Source organism: Sparus aurata, chromosome 7, assembly GCF_900880675.1.
Source record: "Sparus aurata chromosome 7, fSpaAur1.1, whole genome shotgun sequence".
NCBI classification, from domain to species: Eukaryota; Metazoa; Chordata; class Actinopteri; order Spariformes; family Sparidae; genus Sparus; species Sparus aurata.
In genome coordinates, this window is record NC_044193.1 from 23,582,843 (window position 1) to 23,605,865 (window position 23,023).

The 23,023-nt window shown below is 44.1% G+C and overlaps 4 protein-coding genes across 10 annotated transcripts in view; 1 reads left to right on the forward strand and 3 right to left on the reverse strand.

The window, feature by feature from the left end:
* Nucleotides 1-177: 177 nt before the first annotated feature.
* Nucleotides 178-4,213, reverse strand: LOC115585194 (wiskott-Aldrich syndrome protein homolog 1). The gene is made up of 4 exons (XM_030423396.1): nucleotides 3,771-4,213; nucleotides 2,509-2,575; nucleotides 1,608-1,952; nucleotides 178-679 (listed from the first exon to the last, which is right to left on the reverse strand). The coding sequence occupies exons 2-4, from the start codon at nucleotides 2,558-2,560 to the stop codon at nucleotides 462-464; spliced, it is 615 nt and encodes a 204-aa protein (XP_030279256.1). The 5' UTR covers nucleotides 2,561-2,575; nucleotides 3,771-4,213; the 3' UTR covers nucleotides 178-461.
* A 2,490-nt stretch (nucleotides 4,214-6,703) lies between these two features.
* On the reverse strand, nucleotides 6,704-13,474 carry wdr6 (WD repeat domain 6). Of its 2 annotated transcripts, none has more exons than XM_030423390.1 (7): nucleotides 13,342-13,474; nucleotides 12,982-13,085; nucleotides 12,489-12,653; nucleotides 9,473-12,152; nucleotides 9,177-9,254; nucleotides 8,808-8,924; nucleotides 6,704-7,882 (listed from the first exon to the last, which is right to left on the reverse strand). In XM_030423390.1, the coding sequence occupies exons 2-7, from the start codon at nucleotides 13,049-13,051 to the stop codon at nucleotides 6,850-6,852; spliced, it is 4,143 nt and encodes a 1,380-aa protein (XP_030279250.1). In that variant the 5' UTR covers nucleotides 13,052-13,085; nucleotides 13,342-13,474; the 3' UTR covers nucleotides 6,704-6,849. The 2 variants fall into 2 exon arrangements, with proteins under 2 accessions (XP_030279250.1, XP_030279249.1); XM_030423389.1 differs by having other exon boundaries at nucleotides 13,301-13,473.
* Nucleotides 13,475-13,890: 416 nt separating this feature from the next.
* Nucleotides 13,891-18,319, forward strand: fsbp (fibrinogen silencer binding protein). Of its 2 annotated transcripts, none has more exons than XM_030423395.1 (4): nucleotides 13,891-14,207; nucleotides 15,828-15,877; nucleotides 16,045-16,216; nucleotides 16,512-18,319. In XM_030423395.1, exons 1-4 carry the CDS (start codon nucleotides 13,907-13,909, stop codon nucleotides 16,868-16,870), a joined length of 882 nt encoding a protein of 293 aa, XP_030279255.1. In that variant the 5' UTR covers nucleotides 13,891-13,906; the 3' UTR covers nucleotides 16,871-18,319. The 2 variants fall into 2 exon arrangements, with proteins under 2 accessions (XP_030279255.1, XP_030279254.1); XM_030423394.1 differs by having other exon boundaries at nucleotides 13,892-14,207; nucleotides 15,825-15,877.
* A 1,039-nt stretch (nucleotides 18,320-19,358) lies between these two features.
* Nucleotides 19,359-23,023, reverse strand: part of celsr3 (cadherin, EGF LAG seven-pass G-type receptor 3) — a 106,081-nt gene continuing 102,416 nt past the window's right edge. For all 5 annotated transcript variants that reach the window (XM_030423384.1, XM_030423386.1, XM_030423385.1 and 2 more), the window contains one exon: nucleotides 19,359-22,873. In XM_030423384.1, the coding sequence (XP_030279244.1) occupies nucleotides 22,846-22,873 (28 nt within the window). In that variant the 3' untranslated portion in view covers nucleotides 19,359-22,845. The remainder of the gene's footprint in view (nucleotides 22,874-23,023) is intronic.

The following is a 23,023-nucleotide window of genomic DNA, read 5'->3' on the forward strand; positions in this document are numbered from 1 at the left end:
AGAGACATATTTTCTGTTTTAATCTATTTTAATGAATTCCGCTTTGCACAATGGGCAATTTATAAAAGGCCATTCCAACTGAGAAAATGTGACATTAAATGAAAGACTGACATGGGGAATGAGAGACACACGTAGATGGGAAGGCGCCAGAGACAATGAAAAGGGATAAAGTTTTTTTTTTACAATTGTTTTTATTGTGCTTTTAAATCTCACCACGACAATACGTTTGGAATCCTCAGGTCATTAAAAAGAAGAGTGTCCAGAAACTTCAACAACAGTTTTGATATACAAGCCAGCAACTTCAGGTTATATAGAGAGGTATTTACCTTTACAAGCTAAATAAAGTTAGTTCAAAAGTTCAAACCTAAGATCCAGCACTAATAAAACAAAATGATACATTTGAGAGGAGCAGATTCTTGGAGGAGAACGCAGGAATGAACCGTCCACGCACCACTGACTCTTCAGAAGTGTATCTGTCTCAAAAGCAGCATGAGGTTTCGGATGCGTTCGGCACGGCAGCGGGGCGACTGGTGCAGAGGCAGCTCGAAGAATGAGAAGGTGAAGCTGCGAGAGAAGCTGAGGTTGGTGACGGGATGCAGCGGTGGCAGACGGGGAGGACGAGGCAACCTGCGCTGGGGCATCACCCTCCGCCTCGCCCGCAGCCCTCTGACCCCTGAACCTGTGGAGACAGAGAGGGATGGGCGATGAGGAAGTGAAATGAAATGTTGGGAATACGGTTGCCATTAAATATACAACTGTAAACCGCTCCCATAAGCCAATCAGTGGACCTTGCACTGTCAAACAAAAAAGAAGTGACAGATGTTGTTACAAATGCCACATACAGACGTACTATAACACTAAAGTCTCCACACTTCAATTTTTTAAAACGTTCTTTTACTTTCTCTACAGTGGTGGAAATATGCAATGTGTTAAGTGTAAAATCAGGGAATATTCCGCCTTGTTTGCCGTTTGGCACCTCGGCCCTGAGGCCAGATATCTTCCCAGAGTTAACCTCACTGTGGGCCCCTGGAAGACCCACCCTAAGACTGTATTAAGATCAAGGGTGGTGTGGGATTGTCACTCTATGGTCCGTGTGATCAAGGAGAAGCCGCTTCTTCATTATGCTACTGGCATGCTGGTCCTACTGGCGATTATTTGTCCACATCGACAAATTGAAAATATCAAGAAACAACCACGATATGAGGCAGATCGCCACTGTGTGTTTTAAACTGGAGCACAAAACCAAACCGAGTGATCTCAGGTGAAACATTGTGATTTGTTGTGTTCCCTCTGTAGCATTTATCCATACTAAATAGCATGCCCCGCTAGTGACCTGTTCTAATCTGCCTCTGATCCGTGGTGCTGCACTGCAGGAGTAGGTTGTGTCGGTCCCACAGTGAAAACAAGAAACTTTGTTCACCTACGTTATTCTGAGTCACAATGTGTGAACCTCACCTCACAAAGGAATTCTAGGAATTGTTGGAAATTTAAACTTAAATGAGATCATCTTGGTAATGATCTGAGAGAAGACTCAGATCAAAATGTAACTTACAAGTTTACACTATTAGTAGACGTGAAATCTTTAAGATGCTCTTAGTTCCAGATACCTGCACTGTCCTGAGGGACCGCAACAGGTGAAGATGGAACCTCAGAGTTAAAACTGGAACTCGAAGTATCTTCGTCTTCGCTCGGTCTTCCACGATAAGGAGTGGACGGCGTGGGCAGAGGAGCAGGAGGTGGAGGCAGAGGGTGCTGTTGAGGGAGAGGTGGGGCGATTGAGGTAAAGGAGGATTCGGAGAGAGCGAGGCCTCCCCAAGGTGTCATGGTGCTATCTGAGAGGAGGATGGTGGAAGGGCCCGGTTGAGGGTGAGAGGATGAGGAAGAGGGTGTTTGATGCTGGCTGCGTTTTCGGTGACTAGCCTGATGGAGAGCCGGGGAGAGGTGTGGCTTGGCTGTGGTGAGAAAAGCAAGGGAGTAAAATAAACAGATATTCAATATACTTGGAACTGTACTGAAATTCCACTTAAGGCCTACTACTGAAGTTACTGCTATGTGTATGTGTAGATATTAAAGCAACATTATGTAGAAATGGCATTTTGTGTGATTTGGCGCCCCCCACAGTTTCTGAGTGCAACACCGCAGTCGTAAAAACACAAAACCTCATGAAAACTGATGACATGGAAAATCTGAAAACTGCTATACAACACATACAACAATTACTTCCTACTTTGATTTGTGTAAGAAATCTGATTTATGATACTTTGACGTCCCAATTTGTATGATTTGAAGATATGATACTAATAATAACTCCCAGTGGCAGTATCAAAGAAGAACACCCTTTCTTCAATACGATCCAATTAAATATTTAATGTTCAAGATTTTATCATTACAAAATGATAACCATTAATTGATGATCAAGTGTCTCCAATCATGTCTGTGCATATTCCGTCCTCCTGCAGCAGAACAGCCCCTGTCAGTGGAGAGGTGGGTGGAGCATGAGAGGATCACCTGTCGTTTTTCTCCCAGATGAACCAATGAGGGGCAGCCGCTCACGTGACATCCCCAATTCAGGGGCCTGATAACAGAAATAAGTATGGCTCTTTCACAGTTGACATGCTTAAACTCGTAGCAAACATGTTCCTGTTGCATCATACGTACAATTAACTATAGAAAACAGTTCATATGCACTTCGTTACAAATATGCATTAATTTTTGGCACGGCTTTAGGGATGGTGATGTAGGTTGCTACAGGTCAGACAATCCACTTTGTTTCAGACATTCATGGTCCCCACAGGAACAACTCTCTTGATTTTAGCGACGCCAACAGGTCAAATTGTCACTGTTCATCAGTGAACATCACCAACACCACCATGGCCGCCAACTCGGCTCAGAAAAGGTACCAAAAAAAGATGGAAATCACAATAAAACATGTTAACAACTGCAGTTATGTGAAAGGAGAGTTCATCAGTTTTGCGATCAAGCTATAAACAGGATCAAGGTTCAGTAATGTGTTTGGTGAGCGTTCAACGAGACAACGTCACTAACGCGAAACTGAGACTTTCTTGACTAGGAACATTGTCTTATACATTGACAAACATCATAGTGTAGTTCATTGCACAATTTAAACGGGATCAAACAATTATTTGTCTCTCTCAATTCACTACCATACATATTTTTCCCGAAATACGGTCCCATGAGGGAAACCGGAAAGGGTGCGAGCTCGTTAGCATGCCAGTGCCAAGCCACACAGAGCAAGTAGCATGGCTGTAAACTACTTACTACTACTTACTTACCTTGACACTGAGAGAAATGACAGAGGCATGGATGTGTGTGGAACTGGAAGGAAACAGCTTTTTATTTGAGAAGGAAAGATTAAAGAACACATCCGAACAAAAAGGGGAGATACACACATTCATAGAGAGGTTAGATCCAGGGTGTCAGATTCAGAGTCTACAATGCAGGTTGTGCTCTGCCTAAAGCAAGAAGAGAGCAAATATTCTTGCACGTGTGAGCTTGTGATGCACTTATATTGCATTGTATAACATTTTTTTCAGGGTCTGACATTCATTTTCTCTGTGTGTGTGAGTGACATTTTGCAGACGGAAATGAGGAAAGGTGGGCCTTGCATCAAGCCGATAAAGAAAGAAGGACAAATCCTTGAAAATGAAGCACAGGTTCTTCAAGTTTGAAAAGAGCTGCAGATAAGGGTCAAGGTAAAAGGCAGGAAATTAACACATCATCAGAAGTAGTGAATGAGGGTGTGTTTATACCTCTGTGATGCGTGTAGGTTGTCACTCCTTCTGTACTCTGACAGCAGAGCGGGAGTCACTTTCTGTCTCTCCACACGTTGTTTGAAGACTGACGATGACTTATTTGGAGCAAATCTTTTTTTTCTTTTTTGAAGATGTAAAATTTACCCCAGAGACACATCCTGGTTTTTGAAAGCCCCGTTCTCTCTTTGTCTCATCTTACAAAGCCTCACTTACTCAATCAATCAGTCCTTTCTCTTCCTGTAATTTCCTCTCTCCTCTCTGCTTGTCTGTCTTTCTCTTCAAACACCAGCAGTGACGTTCAGTGCAGCAGCTGCCCTCCCCATTTTCTGTCTCCCCCCTCACTCCCTCCTCACCCTGCCTCACCTTTACCTTGTCAGCACTTGTGCTTTCACTCTCTCCCTCTCATGTCTCTCACTCTCTCTTCCCCCTGTAAGTGATAGTGGTGGTTACACAGAGCACTGTGGCTCTTGGTTTTCCCTCCTTCCTCTTTTCTCTCTCTCCATTGGAACAACAACAACAGTGGTGCACCCTACTGTCGTTTTTTGTGAGTGGCAGGGGTAATGAAGATGGGCGCTTTCTTCGGGTCCCCCTTCCTGCCTCCTCCTTGACTCCCCGTTCACTGTTCATTTTGGGTGACATTAGCTTTCCTTCTTCCTCTCTTCTCCTCCGCCTCTCTCTCTCATTGTGAGTGACAGGTGACGAGATGGGTGCTTGACAAAAGGCAATGTGAGACGAGGCTAAAATATTAAAATATTCATGGATATAGCTGCAGTCGGCCCCTTCATGGGCTCTGACCCCCATCCAGCAGCACACAAACACACACACACCAGCAAAAGCGCACGCAGGCCGACAGGTCTACACACACACATCCCCTTGATGACTTCAGTAACTTCAGCTACAGGTGCTAACATTTACATTTAAATTGCAGCCAGCTGACTGTGAATAAAGCACACACTAACACACCCTCTGATCTGCTGTGTGTGACATTCAGGTGAAACATGCTGCTAGCCGTCTCACACTTCATCTGCACTTCATCTGACACAGCTACATTTGCATACCAGGCAATGCATACACAGAGACACATACTGTCTCTATCTCTCTCTCACACACATATACACACACAAAATATGCAAATCATCGTGCACACATCCCATATCAACCTGCCACTAAAGCAGCATTAGCATTTCTTATTTTTCACAACACATTCTGCTTCAGCTCTGCTAAATTAGCATTGTAGAAGACATGCACACGTCACTGTGCGTGTGGGCACGGTTATACAAACCCTCAATCTCATGCTCATGACTTACTTGTGTATAAATTTAGATTCCACTTAATAATCCCCAAACTCTGTGGCAGGATATACAAAAACTGTGAGCACGATCATAGATTGGCACAAACACGTTTTTCTTTGTGTAGTGATGAGCGAGTGAAGATAATACTTGCGATACAAATACTTAAAGTGCCAGAACGATGGTTTTTGTGGTACCATATGAATAGGGGAAACAGCAGCTCCTCACTCAAACTATGTGGATTTAAGTGCCTTGCTCGAATGCGCATCAAGAGCTGGTGTTAGCAAGACTAGCATTTTTAAGTTGAAATCTTGAATCCCTTCTGTGTGGAGACACTGGTAGAGCTAGACTTTGGTAAGGCCTTGTCCCAGGGCTCTTCTTTGAGTCAACAGCTTTATTTCTTGGCCGGCTGAGAAACAACATGCTGCATTAAAAATAACTCCTGTCATTTCAGCCATCTTTGTGCAGTGTGGTGCTATTCCCTGAACGAGACCACAGATGGCCCAAACACATCAGAGATGATTTTAATGTTCTCTTGAAATAGTCACGAAGACTTTAACGTCTCCTTGCTGAGCACCGAATGGTTTCATTGAAAAATGTAGCCTGATGTTTTTGCTTCAAATGAATGAATGCTTATTGTCAAACTTTAATCGGTTTAAAAACTCCATGAGAGAAAACTGTTATATCTCCTCACACCGGTTTGTCGGTGATATTCCTGCTGAAACCATCATATCATCTCAGAAATAAATGTTTATTTAATATTTTAATTTGTAGCAGTCCAATAGTTTGACTTGCTATCTTTCTTTGTTTGGGCTGATTTTCCTCATGACTGATTGCAGGGGATTCAGAGCACCTGTGCACAGGTGGGGAGACTGACTCCTGATTGAGGAGTGGAAGCAGCTTGGGGCGTTTCCCTCCCAGCCAATCAGGATGTGACGACTCCCTGTTTGAAAGGCTTAAGAGAGGTGAGAAATGGCACGCTGGTGGCTCTCACCCTCATACTGAGGGACCGTCCACACGGACAAGGGGTTGAGCGATGGCATCATCGTTTTGGAAAGTATGCAGATTCGCTGTCCACACGGACACGGGAGGGCTGCGTTTTCGGATTTTTCCACCCTGAGACCCGTTTTCAAAAAAGTGCGTTTTCTGGATCCGTGTGGACGGTCGGTCAAAACGATGCAATACATGTGCGTTTTTTGCAAAAGAGTGTTCTCGTCTGAACGGCCCATGAATCGCTCCCCGAATTATGGAGCACCTCATTTCCCTTAGATTACCAGCCAGAAACTCTGGTCTATTTAGTCCCTATTTTGTTTTCCTGGCTGCCCACATCTTTCTTGAGGGAACTTTGTTTATTTAGGAACCCCTTAGAACCCAAGCCCCTTTACACCTTCAGTTTACCACTGTATATCCCTGGGGCTTGTAGGAGCACATTGGTTTATTATACCCGTAAGAGGCATTTGTTTGTTGTTTTATTGCCCAAGTAGCGGACATTGGGCATACCCCCAGTTTTCCATGTTTTTTGTATATATCTTTATGTAGGTTGGGCTGGCCTGTAAGCAATTCACAGCCAATACCGCCACAAGTTTTTCCCTCATTAAATGGCTTACAAACTGCAATGTACCCCATAAATGACAAAAGAAATCTGGAGAATAAATAAACTTTATTAAAAATGTACTTAAAATTCATATTGGTTGATGTTTAATCAAAAAAGTAATTCATAAATAATTTCAAAAGATGTGTCCATTGAGAAAGTGATTATTTGGGCTGCTGCCATCTATCGATTCCACTTATTCCAGTTCTTCTTGTAAAGTAACTCTGTGGTTCTCCTTTTCTCTTCCTTTAGTCCACATCCCAGCATCCATCTCTGTGTCTGTGACTCGTAGTAGCTGGAAGCCCTGACCGCACACTAGCACCCATCCTGTCTTCCCTTTCTTCTTCATGCTCTCACATTTGACCTCGTTTTGTGTTGTACCCACGCTGTCACTCTCACCAGCTGTCTCTCCTCGCTTCCCAACACTGGTCTTACTAACTGGGTCACCTGTCTCACTCAAGGATTCAACAGGTTCCTGACTCTCGGCCTCATCAGCCGTTTCCTGATCCCTGTTGGATCTCCCCCCCGTCTCACCCTCTGCTGTTTTATGCATTGTTTTTAATCCTGTCTGACTCTCTTTCCCTCTCAAAATTACAACCTCCTGCTCAGACTCAAATCTTGTTATGCTCTTTGTATCTCCTTCCTCCTCTTCAATCATCCGCCCCTCCCACACTGCGAGCCCGGCAGCATCTGCAACATGGGAGCACAACGCCCCCATGTGGCTGATGCCGGTACTGCTGAGCCTCCACAGGCAAACTCTCTGATCTGAAGAAGTGGAGACCAAAAGGCCTGGGCTCAGGAGCTTCAGGGCAGTCAGAGGGGCAGCGTGAGCGAGTGGGATGTGGGACTGAGGCTGAAGATGAAGATGAAGCCCGTTTGAGTTCTGAAGCTGGGTCTGTGGAGGAACCAGGGGCTCAGACATCTGAGAAAGCCCTCTGCTGCCCCCAGTCTTACCATCTCCAGGGTATTGCACCCTAATCGTGGACACTGTCAGCTGCCCATCATCCCCTCCGCTCGCAACAGTTACCAGGCAACCGCCCTCTTGTTGTCCCAGTTTCTCTGCCCAAACAGCCAATGAGTTAACGCCGCTCTGGTGGGCGGGAATGTCGAGACAGGGGATTGGTGGAGGCTGAGTACTGCTTGAAGTGGTGGATGATGAGAAAGAAGCTTCGGTCAAATCCCACACTGCAATTTTTCCATCTGTTGCAGCACTGAACAGCAGCTTATACCTGAGAGAGGGAGACAAATACAAACATGTGAGACTTTACCCTACCTCTAACCCTTCATATTTATAGAAATATGTTTTTTTACATAAGTTTTTCAAAATAAAAGCAACTGAAAATCAAAAGTCGATTTCTTAATATTGCATTTGTCTGCCAGCCACTACTCTCTTCTATAACGCCATGATTTAAAAAAAATACAAATATCAATATAAAAAAACAGTGGTCTGGTTCTGATGGGATGTGGGACAAACAGAAATATTTCCTGGGATACCTTTGGGGCAAAATGTATTTTTGCATGAATGTTTGTATAGCTATTGCTTTGCAGATGACAAACTAAACCGAGCCCGTCTTCTCATACTTTCATTATAGTTTCTACTGGTGGCTGCTTACTCAAGACCCACAAAATATATTCCTTTTATATGTGTTAAATAGAGGGACACAGTAAACTCACTATCGTCAGAGGACATACCCTATCTTTTTTTTGTTAATGCTACATTGTGAACAACAAATCCATACTGAAATTGGCAGGAGGATGGCTTATTAGCCATTAGCAACGTGTAGGCAGCAAAGTCCTGTGGTGTGTGTTTGGCTAGTGGAGAAAACAGCTCACAGAGAGTTTTGTTCAGTGGAACACGACATGTAAAACAGTGATCACCAAATGTATTTGAGTACATCAGTAGAGTGCAGTTTGGAGATGAATGTATTTTTAATGCTAATACTTTTAAACTAAGAACTATACAAGATAATTGGATGAGAAACAAGATAAGGCAACATTTAGTCTTTTGGGTATTGCTCCAGGATGGTGCTAAAAAAAAGTTAGCCTGGAGCTGTAGTTTTTACAAAGCAAGACAACCTATAACTTGAAATGCGTGTACAAAATTAGCCGACTTCACATTGTTAAAATAAAAACATGGAGCAAACACTGCATCACCTGTTGCCTTTTCCATCCTGCAGGCTGCAGACGGCAACACTGAGTACACAGCGCTGGTGGTAAAACGTCTCCCACAACAAATCAATTTGTCGTTTAACCTCACTGACTGAGAACAATCTGGAAACACAGAAATGCAGGTTAGAAGTCAGAAAACAAGGAGAGTAAGGACAGCATATTTTGCCAAGTAACATGCTTTCTCTCTCACATCCAGTAACAGACAACATTGCTACCACTTTACTGTACGGAAGTGCTCAATTAAAAGCAAATTATGGATAAATACTGTTACTTTTATACATGTTTGTCCAGCTCATAGAATAAAGATTTCAGATGGGGGGAAAAACTTTTAATTTTGCCATGAGGGACACCAACCTGAGAGCTCCGTCACTGCATGCCAGAGCCAGAAGACAACAGTCTGTGTTTTCATCCACCACAACTGCAGACATGTACCTAAAAACACACAGCAATAACTGGTAAGACTGGATCAGAAGTGGAGTTTCAAGTGAAAGAGTACAGAGGTAAACATAGGTTTAAGTGAAATTTTGTAGCTGAATTTCTTCAGGATTCAGATATTACACATTTTTTCCAGTGAAAATCGCTCATGTGCAGACTTTAAAAACACCCATCAATTTCGGTAGGTGGCTTCAGCATTACAACCCCTCACTTGCCTTGTTTCTGGGTCCATTTTCACCGTCTTGTGCCGGTTCCGCCTCCTCTCCCACTGTTCGTCCAAGCGATGGCTGGCCACCTGGATTACCTGGCAGGAGGGGACCAGTCTCTGCTTGTCCCAGCCAATCAACAGCCGGTAACACTGCATCTGAGCTCGGCCACCAGCTGACACGAGCAGGGCGGAGACAGACTTGTTTCCACTCCCTCGCTCCTGGCGTGTTACTGCTGTCACTGTCCGAACGCTTGAGATGTGATCGGTAATAACAGACAGAACTTTGACGCTGCCTGATTCGGGATGTACTGCGAGGACGGTTAAGCTAGTGTCCTCTCCTCCCATCACCATTATCTCCCAAAGGTCTTCCACTCTATCCACTTCCCTTTGCTCAATTTTGGTTTGACTCCCTTTCCTGATTCCCCTTATCGTCCCTAGCCTGCACACACACCCAATCCCCCTCCCATGGACGCCCTCTCTCAGACCCCACCCTCGACTCCTTCCTCCATTCACAGCCCAGCTTGGTGCCTCCCCAGGGGGATGCGAAGCCAGGACAGCCCCCTGCTTGATGAACACCACAGCTCCATATTCAGGCCAAACTCCTTTATGGGAAGGCCAGAGACTCCAAGAGCGATGCCCTCCTCCACAAGGCACTGCTAGCAGCCTCTCCTGTTTCACTGGGTCCCAAACGACAAAGTGGACGGCATGAAAGCCAACAATGACGAACCTCGCTTCTCTGCCCTTGTTCTCTATATTTTCCTCTTCTCCTCCAGAGCCCCCCTCCAGCTTTTCTGTCAAATTGTGTTTCTTTGTCTTGTAGTGGTTCTCCCATCCCTCCTCCCCCTCCACTGGAATTTCAGGCTCAAGAAACAAAACCCTCTCCAGCCACTCCATACCCTTGCATGCCCGCTGGACTCTGAGAACCTCCAGCTGAAGCTTGTTCCCCAAACTCTCTCCATTAGTCTTTTCCTTGAAGCTCTCAGGTCGTTCTGGGCACACTCTGAAGACCCTTACACATCCATCCCTACCGGCACTGTACAGCAGCCCCTGGTATGCACACACTGAAGTTACCCCCTGTTTTCCATGCACTCCAAACAGGCAGCTCCGTGGCTGCAGCGTTTGGTCATCCTCTTCTTTTCTTTCCCTCTCTTCCATCACTTCACTTCCAGTTTCCTCACTTTCAACCCCCTTTTTATCAGTTTGTTTCCTGCCGTCGTTCATCAGTTTTCCTCCTTCCTGAAACAAAAGCAGAGACCCTCTCCTGTCCCCACACACCCACAGAAACCCCCATAACGTGCAGTGGAGGCACACTGCAGCTGTCAGCCAGCGTTTGGCACAAGGAGGGAGGAGGAAAGGAAGGAGACGATTTACACCGAGAGCTAATGAGTGGTTTTCATCTAGTTTTATGTCTATACACCACCTATAGACAAGTCCTTCACTGCCCGATGCAAGCAAATATATGCTGTTTTTTGCCTCTTGCCAAATAAGACTATGGATCTTCCCTGATCCACCTGTGAGAAGAATCCCACACTGAGGATGTGAGATGGGGAAGACCTGTATGGACCCGCTGAGGTTTCCCACAGCACACAAACTAACTTTTGTTGAGCCTGTCACACTAACAGTTATTGTTTCCATCACACAATATGCCTGAAACTCTGGAACCCCTTGCCAGACCATCTCCCACTGCTCATCACTGTATTGGTAAACTAGTCCTTGGTCAGTGCAAACCACAAACTTGTTCTGACTCCAACTTGAATCCTCTTCTCCTGCTATACAAACCACTTTAGGTAAGCCTTGACCAGCAAATTTCAGGTCACTTAGCTTCTCAGTCGCTGCTTCCTCCATTCTCTCCTTCCTCTCTTCACTCCCTTCCACCCTCCACAACCTCACCCCTCCATCTGCTCCCCCTGTAGCCACCCATCTCTCTTCACCTCCTGTTTCTTTACTGATTGCGAGTGCACGGACCCCCCCTGCTCGGTGTCCCTTCAACGTACGTACAACCTTGCCACCTCCAGCCCAGTCCCAGACTAAACAGGCCCCATCCTCCCCAGCACTGAACACTTTCCCTGGAGTCAGACACACAGAGAACACCCTCGCCTGGTGTCCATATAGGACCCTTAAACAAGCTGGGTTCAAGTCCCCACATTTCCCTCCAGGGCCCCCTAAGGTGCCAACACTCCACAGCCTCACACTGCGGTCATCCGATGCTGAGGCCAGCCATCCTTGCTCCTGGAGGTAAGAGATGCTGAAGATGACCCCACTGTGGCCGAGCAGGCGTCTCTCAACTGGAGCTTTATCTCTTTCGTCTCCCCCTTCAGGCTTCCAGAGAACCAGCTGGTTGAAAACAGTCCCTCCAACCAAGATGGTATCCGCCCAGGATTCATGTACCAGAAGGAGGGCAGAGTACAGCAGACACCCCTCCAGACAGGAGCGCTGAACGAGCACACTTCCTGTAATGACGTCCAGGAGAAGAGCAGTATTGTGGGCTACAGCCACACAGAGCAGTAAGTGTTTGTCTCCGGAGAGCCAGCGGACATCAAGGGCCCAGTCCTGCAGCTCCATGAGGGGACCAAGTATCTCCAAGCGAAGATGCTCCCCATCCTGATGATCCACGTGGAGCCTCACCAGCCTCACTGCTTTGCCTCCAAACACTGCAAGGTCATAGAAGTTGGGCTCCGAGCTCACCCCTGAGGATTAACAAGAGGAGAAGTGAATGAATACAAAAACAAAATCTGTAAAAATAAACAATAGCGTCAATGAGTGGAAACTCTTTACAATACTTAAGAGTTCTCAAACTAGCTGTCACACCCAAAGAATTATCCCTTAAATATTTAGAATCTTCTGAATGTGTTCTTTGGTTAAAGACTACTCTGTCCAGCTCATTTCACTTGGCATCCAGTCAAAGTTTCACATATCTTGACAGAATGAAATAAAACAAAACAACCTCCCTAAACGCAACAGGAGAAATGTTTGTTTTTTTAATAAAAAGAGAACAGTCAAAGCTAAAATCTGCTCTTACTAACCATCTTTCCTCTCCCCAAAGGTCCCTGTAGATGAGCTCTGTTCTGGAACATCCGCAGGACCTCTTGGTCTGATCCCATGGATTCTGTAGTGTTGGAGCACGCTCAGTGAGGCACAAACTTTAGGGCGAGGTTGAAGACTGTACACTGTCAAGACTGGACCCTCACCTGCCAGGAAATTATCACAGAAAATTGAAGGAAGGAGAGAAAAAAAAAAAAAGTGTATTGTGTGGTCATTTGCAGTATTCAGCTGAAGCGCATTCTTTCAAAATAAGCAAGTAACATACTCCCGATCAAAACTTGAAAGATATGGCAACCAACAATTAAAGCTTAACCTTTACTTTAACTGTATAGTCGTGGTAGGTCTGTGCAACAATGCATAACCATACTGGACAATTTAGTCTTGAAAACCTTTGATTTATTTGGTTTTATCCAAATTATATTTATGCATCACTAGCTGTAGCACTTCTATATTGTTCCCAACCCTGCTGCCTACCTGTCAGCAGAAATGCATCCTGAAGGAACTCTAGAGCTGTGACTGGAACTACCAGGGCTGCTGTCTCCATCTCTTGATGATTGAGGACACTTTATCAATGATGCCTAAAAGACATGAAGTTACAAAAGCCACCTGTTAAAGACGTTAGTGTCAGAAAAGACGGCACACAGGTAATATAGCTGGCTTTCTATTTAAATATGAAAATGTTGATAAATATCTGTGTTGGACACAGTCACCATTAACCTTTCAGTTAGCAAAACAAGCTAACAGCAAGAGCACTTCTCGTGTTATTTGGAGGGTAAAAATCAAGAAAAGTAACCTTTCTCGTTCCTTGTCAATGCTGCTAAAGGCTTTACTCAAGGCTTGCGTCAAGCGCCACATTTGTCTTAAATCCGCATTAAAACATATTTATTTGCTTTTTCGTACTACAGTCCAGCACCCATGTGTTTCTGTTCTGACTTCCGTGCTGCGTTTAAACCAATCATGCTACACGGCTGGCTTCCTGGATGCTGATTGGTTACAAGAAAGATTAGCCGTGTTTTTATTGGAGAAAGCGACACATGTGGCCGTGGATTTGCGCTACCTTTAAGTGTTCTCTGGAATTTCGAGAGACATTGATAAAGGCATTGATTTTAAAATGACCAATTGGCGATTTTTTTCTGTATATCGGCTCCTTTCATTTAATTGACTCATTACTCAAACAAATAGATGTTTGTTTTTTGTTTAACAGCGATTATGCTGCTTCTGCACTATATGTATAATCCCTGTGCTTTATTTTTTAGTATTTTACAAATAGAATAGTAAGTAACGTGAAGTAGCCCAATGTTCGTGTACTTCTTTATAGAGGTTTTCCCAACTTCCTGTCAAAAATACATAGTTATTATGGTCTCCGTGCTGTGCGCAGTGGTGCAAACTGCAAACCAAAATGTACCGAGCCCACATTGAATGCATCGGCAGACGACAGAAGGTGGAGGTGGCGTCTGGCCATAAGGTAGCGGTCCAGCTAGCTTCACATTTAACTATGCCTGGGAAATGTAAGTTCCAGGACTCCTGGCTCTCAAAGGGAATTTACAAGGAATGGCTGCTGAAGGACCTCCAGGACATTCACTTCGCACGATGCAGGGCCTGTTGTAAATCCATCAAACTTCAGACCATGGGCGAGGCTGCGCTCACTAGCCACGCAGGGGGAGCTGGCCACAAAGCAGCGGTTCGCAAGCTAGTGGAAGGTAGCTTAGCTACAGTGTTCCAGAAAGCATGCCAGAAATGATCAGCCTTGTCTGTGAGTGGATGTGACACCGACTGATCGAGCCTCGCTGTCTGTTCAGCTGGTGTCACTGCAGGTTGTGTTGTAGCTGCTGATTGATATTGGTGTGTACGTACGTGCGTGTGTGTTGTGAGTCCAACAGCAGTCTTAACATCTGTCGCAGGTCCCCAACCACAGCTCCACCTCTGGACATGTTGTCTTTACGTCCATGTCTAGTGATGGAATGGAGCCAAGCATATTTATTCAAATAGTGTACCTACATTTTTTTTTTCTTTTGAGTAAAAAAGGATATCTGTAAACAAAACGCATGAAGAGTTTATAAAATATTATGTTTTGCTGAAAATGTATGCTGGTTGTTTAATGGTGTTCATTTACTGTCCTTTATATTTTATATGCCATGCTATTGGAGCCTTAAAAACATGTCAGTAGCTGACACTTCCCTGCAGTGGAGATGAGGAGCAGCTGCAATCAGCCGAAGTGCCCCTGAGCAAGCGTCCCTCTCAGGGGAACAACCTAATATCACATTCATGATCTGCATTTTTTGACACTGTTTTCAATCTGACCATGTCAGATTATTGGATTGTGATATGCAGTGTTTTCACTGTGACTATGAATCTTTATCATATTGTAATACACAGAATTAGGCTTATAATGCAGTTTTAAAGGGGGAAAATACAACTAAGACAACATAACAGTACCTCGAAAGGTTGTACCTTAAAGTTCAGTTTTTATATTTGTTTTGTGAGTCCCTGTTTAAAATTCATCTACTAATAACAAATCTGATCAATCAACTATTGTAATGTGTACCAAGTAACAAAGCTGCCCCTGAATTTGCAGCGTAATTATAACAGTAGTTTCAAAGGTACAAATTCAGGCGCGCCTCTTGTGGTATTTGGTTAATTCTGAAGAATGTTTTCTTTCAACATACTGTAAGGAATTTTTAAATGGTTATGAAACAGTCAAATGTATGCTCATATGACCTACATTAGCAAACAGGCTGGCATGTAAACGTCTTTAAAGTCGTACATATGTGGTGGGGGTGAACTGAGGAGTAGCTTTCGATTTAGTAAATCTCATTCTTTTCTCTTTAAGCCTTCACCACAGTGAGATCAGCATCAGTTTCAAAACTGCAGGGCTGTAATTATGTTTTTGAGTGATTAAATAATTCAGCTCAAGGACACTTCAGCACAGTGTTCACTCAAATCACTCCATTTTAAAGACTGTCTACGCTCTCACTTGATCATTATGATGCACCAGAGCAGTTGTCAGTGAAACTGATCTGAATACACCAGGTTCCAAAAAAACAAGCTGGAGCCACTTAACTGACAACAAACGTATATTTACATCACAAAATAGATTCATTCTTTATTAATCAAAACAGTCTTATTGGGAGTGAGATGTGGACAAAAATGGTGCGATCCAAACTAGAATGGAAACCTGTTTGAGTGTTTTGGTGTGAAGAGTCTGTTGTACCTCCTTCCTCCAGAGGGAGGCGCCCTCTGCTCATTTTCCTGCATCTCATATACCTGCTGTCCCTCCCTGACTGTCTCCCTGTCCTTTTTTTTCTTCTTCTCATCAGCAGGCAACTTGATGGTAAATTCAGCCGGGCAGATGAATGGCAGTGTGACTCAGGTGAATATTCCAAAATGATTATTGATCACACAATTAGCAGAATTGAAACCAACAAACCTGCAGCAGCTGATACTAACTAACAGCCATGATTCATTTACTAACATACATGCCAGAAACGACAAATGTTCCACCAGCGTGAAGGAATCACTTTGTTGTCTCCGTCACAGACTGAGGACAGCAAGGAGCAAGTGTCCATCTGCCTCCAGCAGCGGGAGACGTTGGACAGAATAACCGGCGGTGACTGGTCAGAGCTGCACCACAGCCCCACAGCAAACTCCACCTCCCACAATGCAGAGCTGCAGGATGTGACATTTCCGGCCGCCTTCTTCGCAGCGCCAGGTACCTTCAGATAAATCTCTGCAAGCTGGCACAGAATTTGCTGAGCGGAGACTCTCGCTCCCCGACCTTTCTGTTGGCAGGTGTCAGTGTGGAGCTTGTTTACATGAACACAGTGAACCTCAGATACTTCTAATGAACAAACTGTCATGTAAACAGCTTAGTGGGATTACTTATATGTAAACAGAGAAATTTAATCCAATTATATTTTTTACACATTCAAATCACTGAACACTGAAATGTATTTAGCAGTAGATTTGTGACACCTGTATGATCTCCTGCAACTCCGACCTCACAGGCACCTCCAGGCCCACCGGCCAGCGCCTCCACCCATCAGCCAGCGAGCCGGAGGAGGTGAGCCGCCGCACGACGCAGCACGAAACCGTCGACCTGTCAAGGCTGGAGCAGCAGCATAGGGCGGAGGCTCTGGAGCAGCAGCAGCAGATGAAGATCCTGGAGTGGGAGAACAGGATGAAGGTGCTGGCATGGGAGCAGGAGCTGGTGAAGGAGAAGAGGAGAGCGGCCCGGCAGAAGGAGAAGGCCTTCAGGATGAAGAGGGCTTACTACAAAGCCAAGCTAAAGAGGATGGGCGAGGACGTGCCGCTCTCGTCCTCCAGCAGCGATGACGAGGAGAAAATATCTGATCCGACAGGATGAACAGTTTTAATAGTTGTATTTTTGTCAGTGCGTGTTTGATTCTTCTTTTGTGTATACTCTACTGGACTGTTACTATTTTTATACACTGATTTGTACTTCAATCGGCTGCTCGTACACAAAGAGGGAACATTACCTTCCCTGCTTAATGAATGAGGCATCTTTGGTTCTTTTGTGGTCGACTGAAGTTGTGAACAGCACGACAACATCCTACTCAAGTAGAACTATCTGAAAGCACAGGTCAGATTACTCAAAAGTACAGAAGTAGTGAGTTATATTCTTCCATATGATCACAAGGACAGCCAGCTAATCTCTCTGCAATGTGAATCTTTTCTGTAAAATATTCAAAAGTACATTTCAACACGTCATTCAAGATCAGCCCAAGTGAAAGTTGTGGTGTTAGTAGTCTTATAAAAGCACACGAACGTGATATGAAAGACTGATTCTGTGCAAAGTTGATACAAAAGCCGCTGAAATGTCTAAAAGATCGAAATCACACTCATGCTGTTTTGTTTTTCTGTTATTCCATCACACCGTGGCTTCAGTATTCAAAATGTTAACGTTCAATGATGTTTAAGGTGATTGCTGTAAAGGTCAAAGTCAGTTCTAGGAAGAATAATGTTATTAAGAATGTACTCAGATTACATCTAATCATTACAGATGTAGGCATGACATGACGTTCAATACATGGACAGTCTTTTACATGATTTTACCTGCAGAGCGGTGCATGTTTACACAAGTGTGTATGCTTAAACTTTTTCATCCGCATTGTAAATAAATCTGCATTAGATACAAAGTTGACAGGTGACAAATCAATTCAAAATAAAAATGTAGAGAAAACTACACAAGGTTACATGGCCAAAGGTAAGCGTGTGGGAACCTGAACATTACATTGCTGAACAATGCACATTATTATGCCGCTGTAACAGCCTCCACTCCTCTAGGAAGGCTTTCCACCAGATCTTAAAGAGATTGCTCTCATTTAACCACGAGAGCTTCAGTGAGGTCGACCACTGATGTTGCGTGATGAGGCCAAATGTGTCAGATGGGATCGAGGTCAGGGCTCTTTACACGTTCTTCCATAACAAACCATGAACATGGTTCCCATTTCCAAAAAACATCATTAAATGGAACTGACTTGGGGTACTGTCATGTCGAAACAAGAAGGATCCTCCACAAACTGTGAGCACAGAGTCTGAAGCACACTGCTGGCTCAGATATTGTTTATTGTAGCATTAACATGTCCCATTAGAGACCATGGCTGACCCATGAAAACAGCCCCAGACTAAAAGTAGTGAAGTGATGTGTCAGTGCCATTGTACCATTAGACATAATGGTGAATTGAATGCAGATGCTTCTATACAGATGTCCTGGAGTTACTGAATGGTAGGCTATGTCATGCTCTTGCCACCATCAAAACACCAAATAAAGGATTATTATTATGACCTGAAACTTTCATACTACACTTCAATGACAGACTTTTTATTTTTGAAGGTGCAATATGTAAGAATTTCAGTCGAAAACAAAAAAATAATAATCAAAATAATTTAGAGTGTGGGGAAATAACAGTTTTGGTGTTATTATGTCAATATACTATGCTGCAGCGATATCCAATGAATGCTAACTAGCATGCTCCATCCAGGTCCACCTGGTGTGCTGGCAGTGTAAACACTACAACTCCTCTGGTGCCCCTAGTGCCCAGTCTGGACCACTAGATGCACGGCTAAGCAAGCTAAATAGCTAACAGCAGCTACAGTTAGCTATTACTCTGATGATATGCTGACCGCTATTCTTTTTTTAACAATTGACAGGCGGCCAGTGGTCACATATTGCCCCTTTACATAGACAGTTTGACATTCTGGGAAGTCGTTTGATACCATTCTGTCTGTGAGGTAAATAAAGAGCTAGAAAGCAGTAAGCGTAGCGTAGCATGAAGATTGAAAGCAAAGAGAAACAGCTGGCTAAGATGTAATAAAACACCTGCCAGAACCTTGAAAACTAATACTTTTGAATCTGTTCACAAATATAAAATTGACTATTTTTGGTTGAGTTACAGTGAATCACACTCATTAGGCTAATGTCTGTAAACAAGCAATTCCTTTACCCATCACCCATATGTTTTAAATAAGTTCTTTATTTCCATTTTAAAGACATGCGACAAAGCTCTGAGGCACACTGCTCAGTTATGATCAAGCTTTCTTCACGGACTTATTATACCGTGTCTCAGCTGGGTGCTCCTGTCTCGAGCCGACTGTTCCTGCTGAAAATCAAGGCGGCAGCTGAACATCTCTGACTGCTCTGGATGTGACAGAATACTTTGAGCGTCAAAACAAGTCAGAGAAAAAGCCTTCCAGAAAAACGTGTCCCTCTGTCAGGATGTTTCCTCCCTGCTCGCATTTCACACCTGGAAAAATGTCTGTTATCATGAATATGAAACAGCATACCTGTCACACACACACACACACACACACAGAATAAATCAACACAGCCGTGTAGGAATAAGTCATTTTTTAATGTCCAACATTTCTCTTGTTTCCGCGGTAACAGAGGAACAGCTGTTTCCATGCCGCCGTCCCCTTACCGACGGCGGGATAGAAGGCATCCCATAATGAACACACAAATCTAACAAAGACAATCTCCTATCCCTCCTCCTCCTCCTCCTCCTCTCCGTCACTATCTCTCACTCTGTTTCTTTCCTTCTGTCCCTTCCTCTTTTCTCAGAGCACATCACAACGTTTTAGTCTCAACTCGCGTCTTTTCGTCTCCCCTCACTGTGTGGCTCTCAGTGGTACGAGCCAGATTAACCTGAAGCTGGATATTTGTGCTGGCTGTCGTGTGTAAAAGCAGATACAAAATCATTTAATGATCTGATTTTGTGCTTGTGAAGCCTGGATCTAACCCTAACAGTGAACACGGAGGAGAAAAAGGTGTGATTTGGGACATAACTGCTCTATTTACACCCAGCGTTCAACTTTGTTTGGATATGTTGACATTCTGTCAAGAGAGGACAAACGCACCTCTTTAGGAATTCATTTTAAGTCACGTTTTCCCTCCACGATTGGTTAAAGAAACCAATTTTAATGCCGATTGTAACCCCAGGTGTAAATAGAGACCTTTTTATCTTCACATTCGTCTCGTTTCTTGTCCTCCGTCTGTGAATCGGTTGCGGTGAGAGACTCGGATCATATGAAACACTACATGTGGAAAGAAAGGAACATCTGGATGGAAAAAAAAACAACAACGGCCTCTCATACAAAAAATGGCAACAAAATCAACAGTGATGATAAAATATCAGTAAATAAATAAATAAAATCTCATGTCTGTACAAGTTAAAGGTACTGTCAGTTGATGATAACACACAGATCTGTGGGGAAGAAAATAATACACGGAGTCGAAGGAAGGAATCAGAGTAGGCCTTTTTTTTAGGCGTGCTGTCCCTTTAACTGACTGGTGGGTAGTGTTAGCCTGCAGGAGCCTTTTTCTTTCTTGTTTTTTCTTGGCAATACTACTGTCACAGATAGGTTCACTTCGCAGATCCCAGGGGCGCTGGAAATGACAGAGCAGCGGTCAGAGTGAGATGTGTGTTTATTTCCACTATCTGCATTTCTATTTCTGTATTTCCATCTGTTCTTCCGTGGTTTTTTTGTCTCTCCCTCTGCGATGAGTTACGTCCTCGCCTCCTCCCGGCAGTAACATTTTGCACAGTCATAGTTTCTGACCCAATTCGTTCTCCTCCCAACCTTGTTTGCATCTCTACCTCATGATTTATTCTTGAGCTCATTATGCTCTAGTTTAGCTTCTTGATTTTATTCACTTCCTGTCTCGCGGTTGCCTGTGTTATTAAGTATTTTTCACGATGCTCTCTGCTCGAGGATGCGCAGAAAACACATTCAAGAGAAGCATAAATTCTGTGTTTGCTTTCAGTTGTTTAGAACCTGCTGCACCTTTTTCATTACCAAAAAACCAGCCCCCTCCCAAACATTTATGTCAGCCTCGATCCCTTAATCCCACTGAAGGCCGGTGCAGACTGCCTGCCCGTCTCCGCCGCGTGTTGTTACCTTAAGGCCTGAACTCGGTGCTCGCTCCCGCAGCTGTGAGAACAGAGCAGCTGCTGATGGAAAAACCTGCATCTCCAAAACCACTTAGAGGCTTTTAGTGCCGACACAACTGACATCCTCAGCGAAATGGCACACTGCCGCAGAAGTTACACGGTGTGTCTTTTAAAGAGACATCGTGTTTGCACGGGGGGCCTGAGCTATGAGAACAAACCTGTTTTAGTGCGTCGTGGTGTGAACCCTCTTCATTAGTCGCCACATTAAGATCCAGTGCCTCTTTTTCAGTGAATATACCGAAGGGATTTCTGTGTTCAGCCAACCAGGTTAAAACGTCTGCCTTGGGATTCAAGTGTTGAAATATACTCAGGCAGATAAGATGCTGGGGTCTGCTTTCAGGTCTCCTAACAAATATCTGAGCGCACTAAGACATGACTCATTACGCCAAACCCCTCTGATCCGCTCTCCTCCTACATGTCAAACCGAAGTCCACTTGCTTATACAGCCAAATAAAACACCAGGCGCAGTGTTATGTCGCAGCGCGGAATTAGGGGATCCCTTCTTATCCATGACACAGTTATTCAAGGAAAAATAAAAAAAAAATCACACTTAAAAACAAAACTGTAAATCACATCTATAGCATCATTTTCATCACAGAAAACTGAAGAGCGTCGCCGTATCGCACTGATTTGAAGCAGCTGTCCCTTTGGCTTGGATTTTGCACAGAACTTCTGCATCAGAAGCTTAGATAAATGAGTCTCCTTGATGCTGCCGGACAGATTCGGCTGCTCCGGTGGCATCTCTTGAGGCAGGTTGAGTCATTATGCACCAAGTGCGAGATACCTTGAGGGTTTTTTTTTGAGTGGTGGTAACAGGATACTGCCTCATACAGAGAGGCAGACAGACATCTCCCTTCACCCACCAGAGCACTACAGATACGGTCTTGTAATATCAAATCGACTGATATGGTCTGCTTCAGACGGCACCAGGCACAGAGATACACAGACTGATGACAGGTCACATTCATACACAAGTGGATCACAAAAAAAACAGCACAATCTCCTGACAGAGCTGATACTTTCCCACTCTGAACCTTTTAACGTGGCGTTTTAGCTTAATGTCGGCCATCTTTCTCTGCACAATCATCTCGTTCCATCAAATCTATTCTCTTATAATAATCCCTTCCTCTATTTACAATCACTTTTTCTCGCTACTTTGATATTTTCCCCTTCAACCACGCCTCGTGGTTTTTCCATAATCTCATCAGATACTATTGCCGGACCCCTGTTGCTGTACACAAAGTTGATGGGTGCTGAGGAAAAACTGTTTTCAGGGAGAAATTTCGGGGGAATGGTTTTTTTTTTTTCTTCGTAGGGGGAAAACTTTTCTCTCGGCAACAGACGAGACTGCACTCGCACCGACCTCACTCACAACCTCACACAGACACAATTGTTTAAAAAAAAAAAAGAAAGAAAGAAAGAAAGAAAGAAAACATCACAAGAGATTTCTTCTTCATCTCCAATGAAAAAGATACAAAATGTATAAAAAATGTTATTTACAGTCATTTCTTTTTTGTTTTTTCAGACGAATCTTGTCTTGACCAAGCTGACTTTTGAGTTGGAAATCTGAGGAGTTTGTGTCTTCAACAGTTTTTAGGTAGTAGAGGTGGTTGACTCATCGTCCAGAGAAACGTCACAGATCGTAGCAGGCGGTGGGACTTCATTTATACAGTAAAAACTGCCCACAAACATCCTTTTTTATCCTCAGTGGACGCTCTTCCGTCTTACTTTCCAGCTCTCTGTCTCCTCTGTTCCAAGTTTGTTTCCAGTCCTCTGATGTCCCAGTGTTTCACTGTCCATGATCTCTGAACTTGTCCCTGGTCCTCCAAACACTGCCGCAATGCATAAAGGGATATGGGGGCTGTCATCAAGACTGTCCTTCACTTCTGTTGGCTCTGAGGTGAAGGAGAGAGAAATGATTCAACCTTTCACTTAATTTTAATACTCACTTACACATAATCATTACAATATAAATACCGCAAGATGGAAATGAGCTGTTAGAGGCACAAGGACGAAGGGACAGAAGAGGGACCGAGGCACGAGTG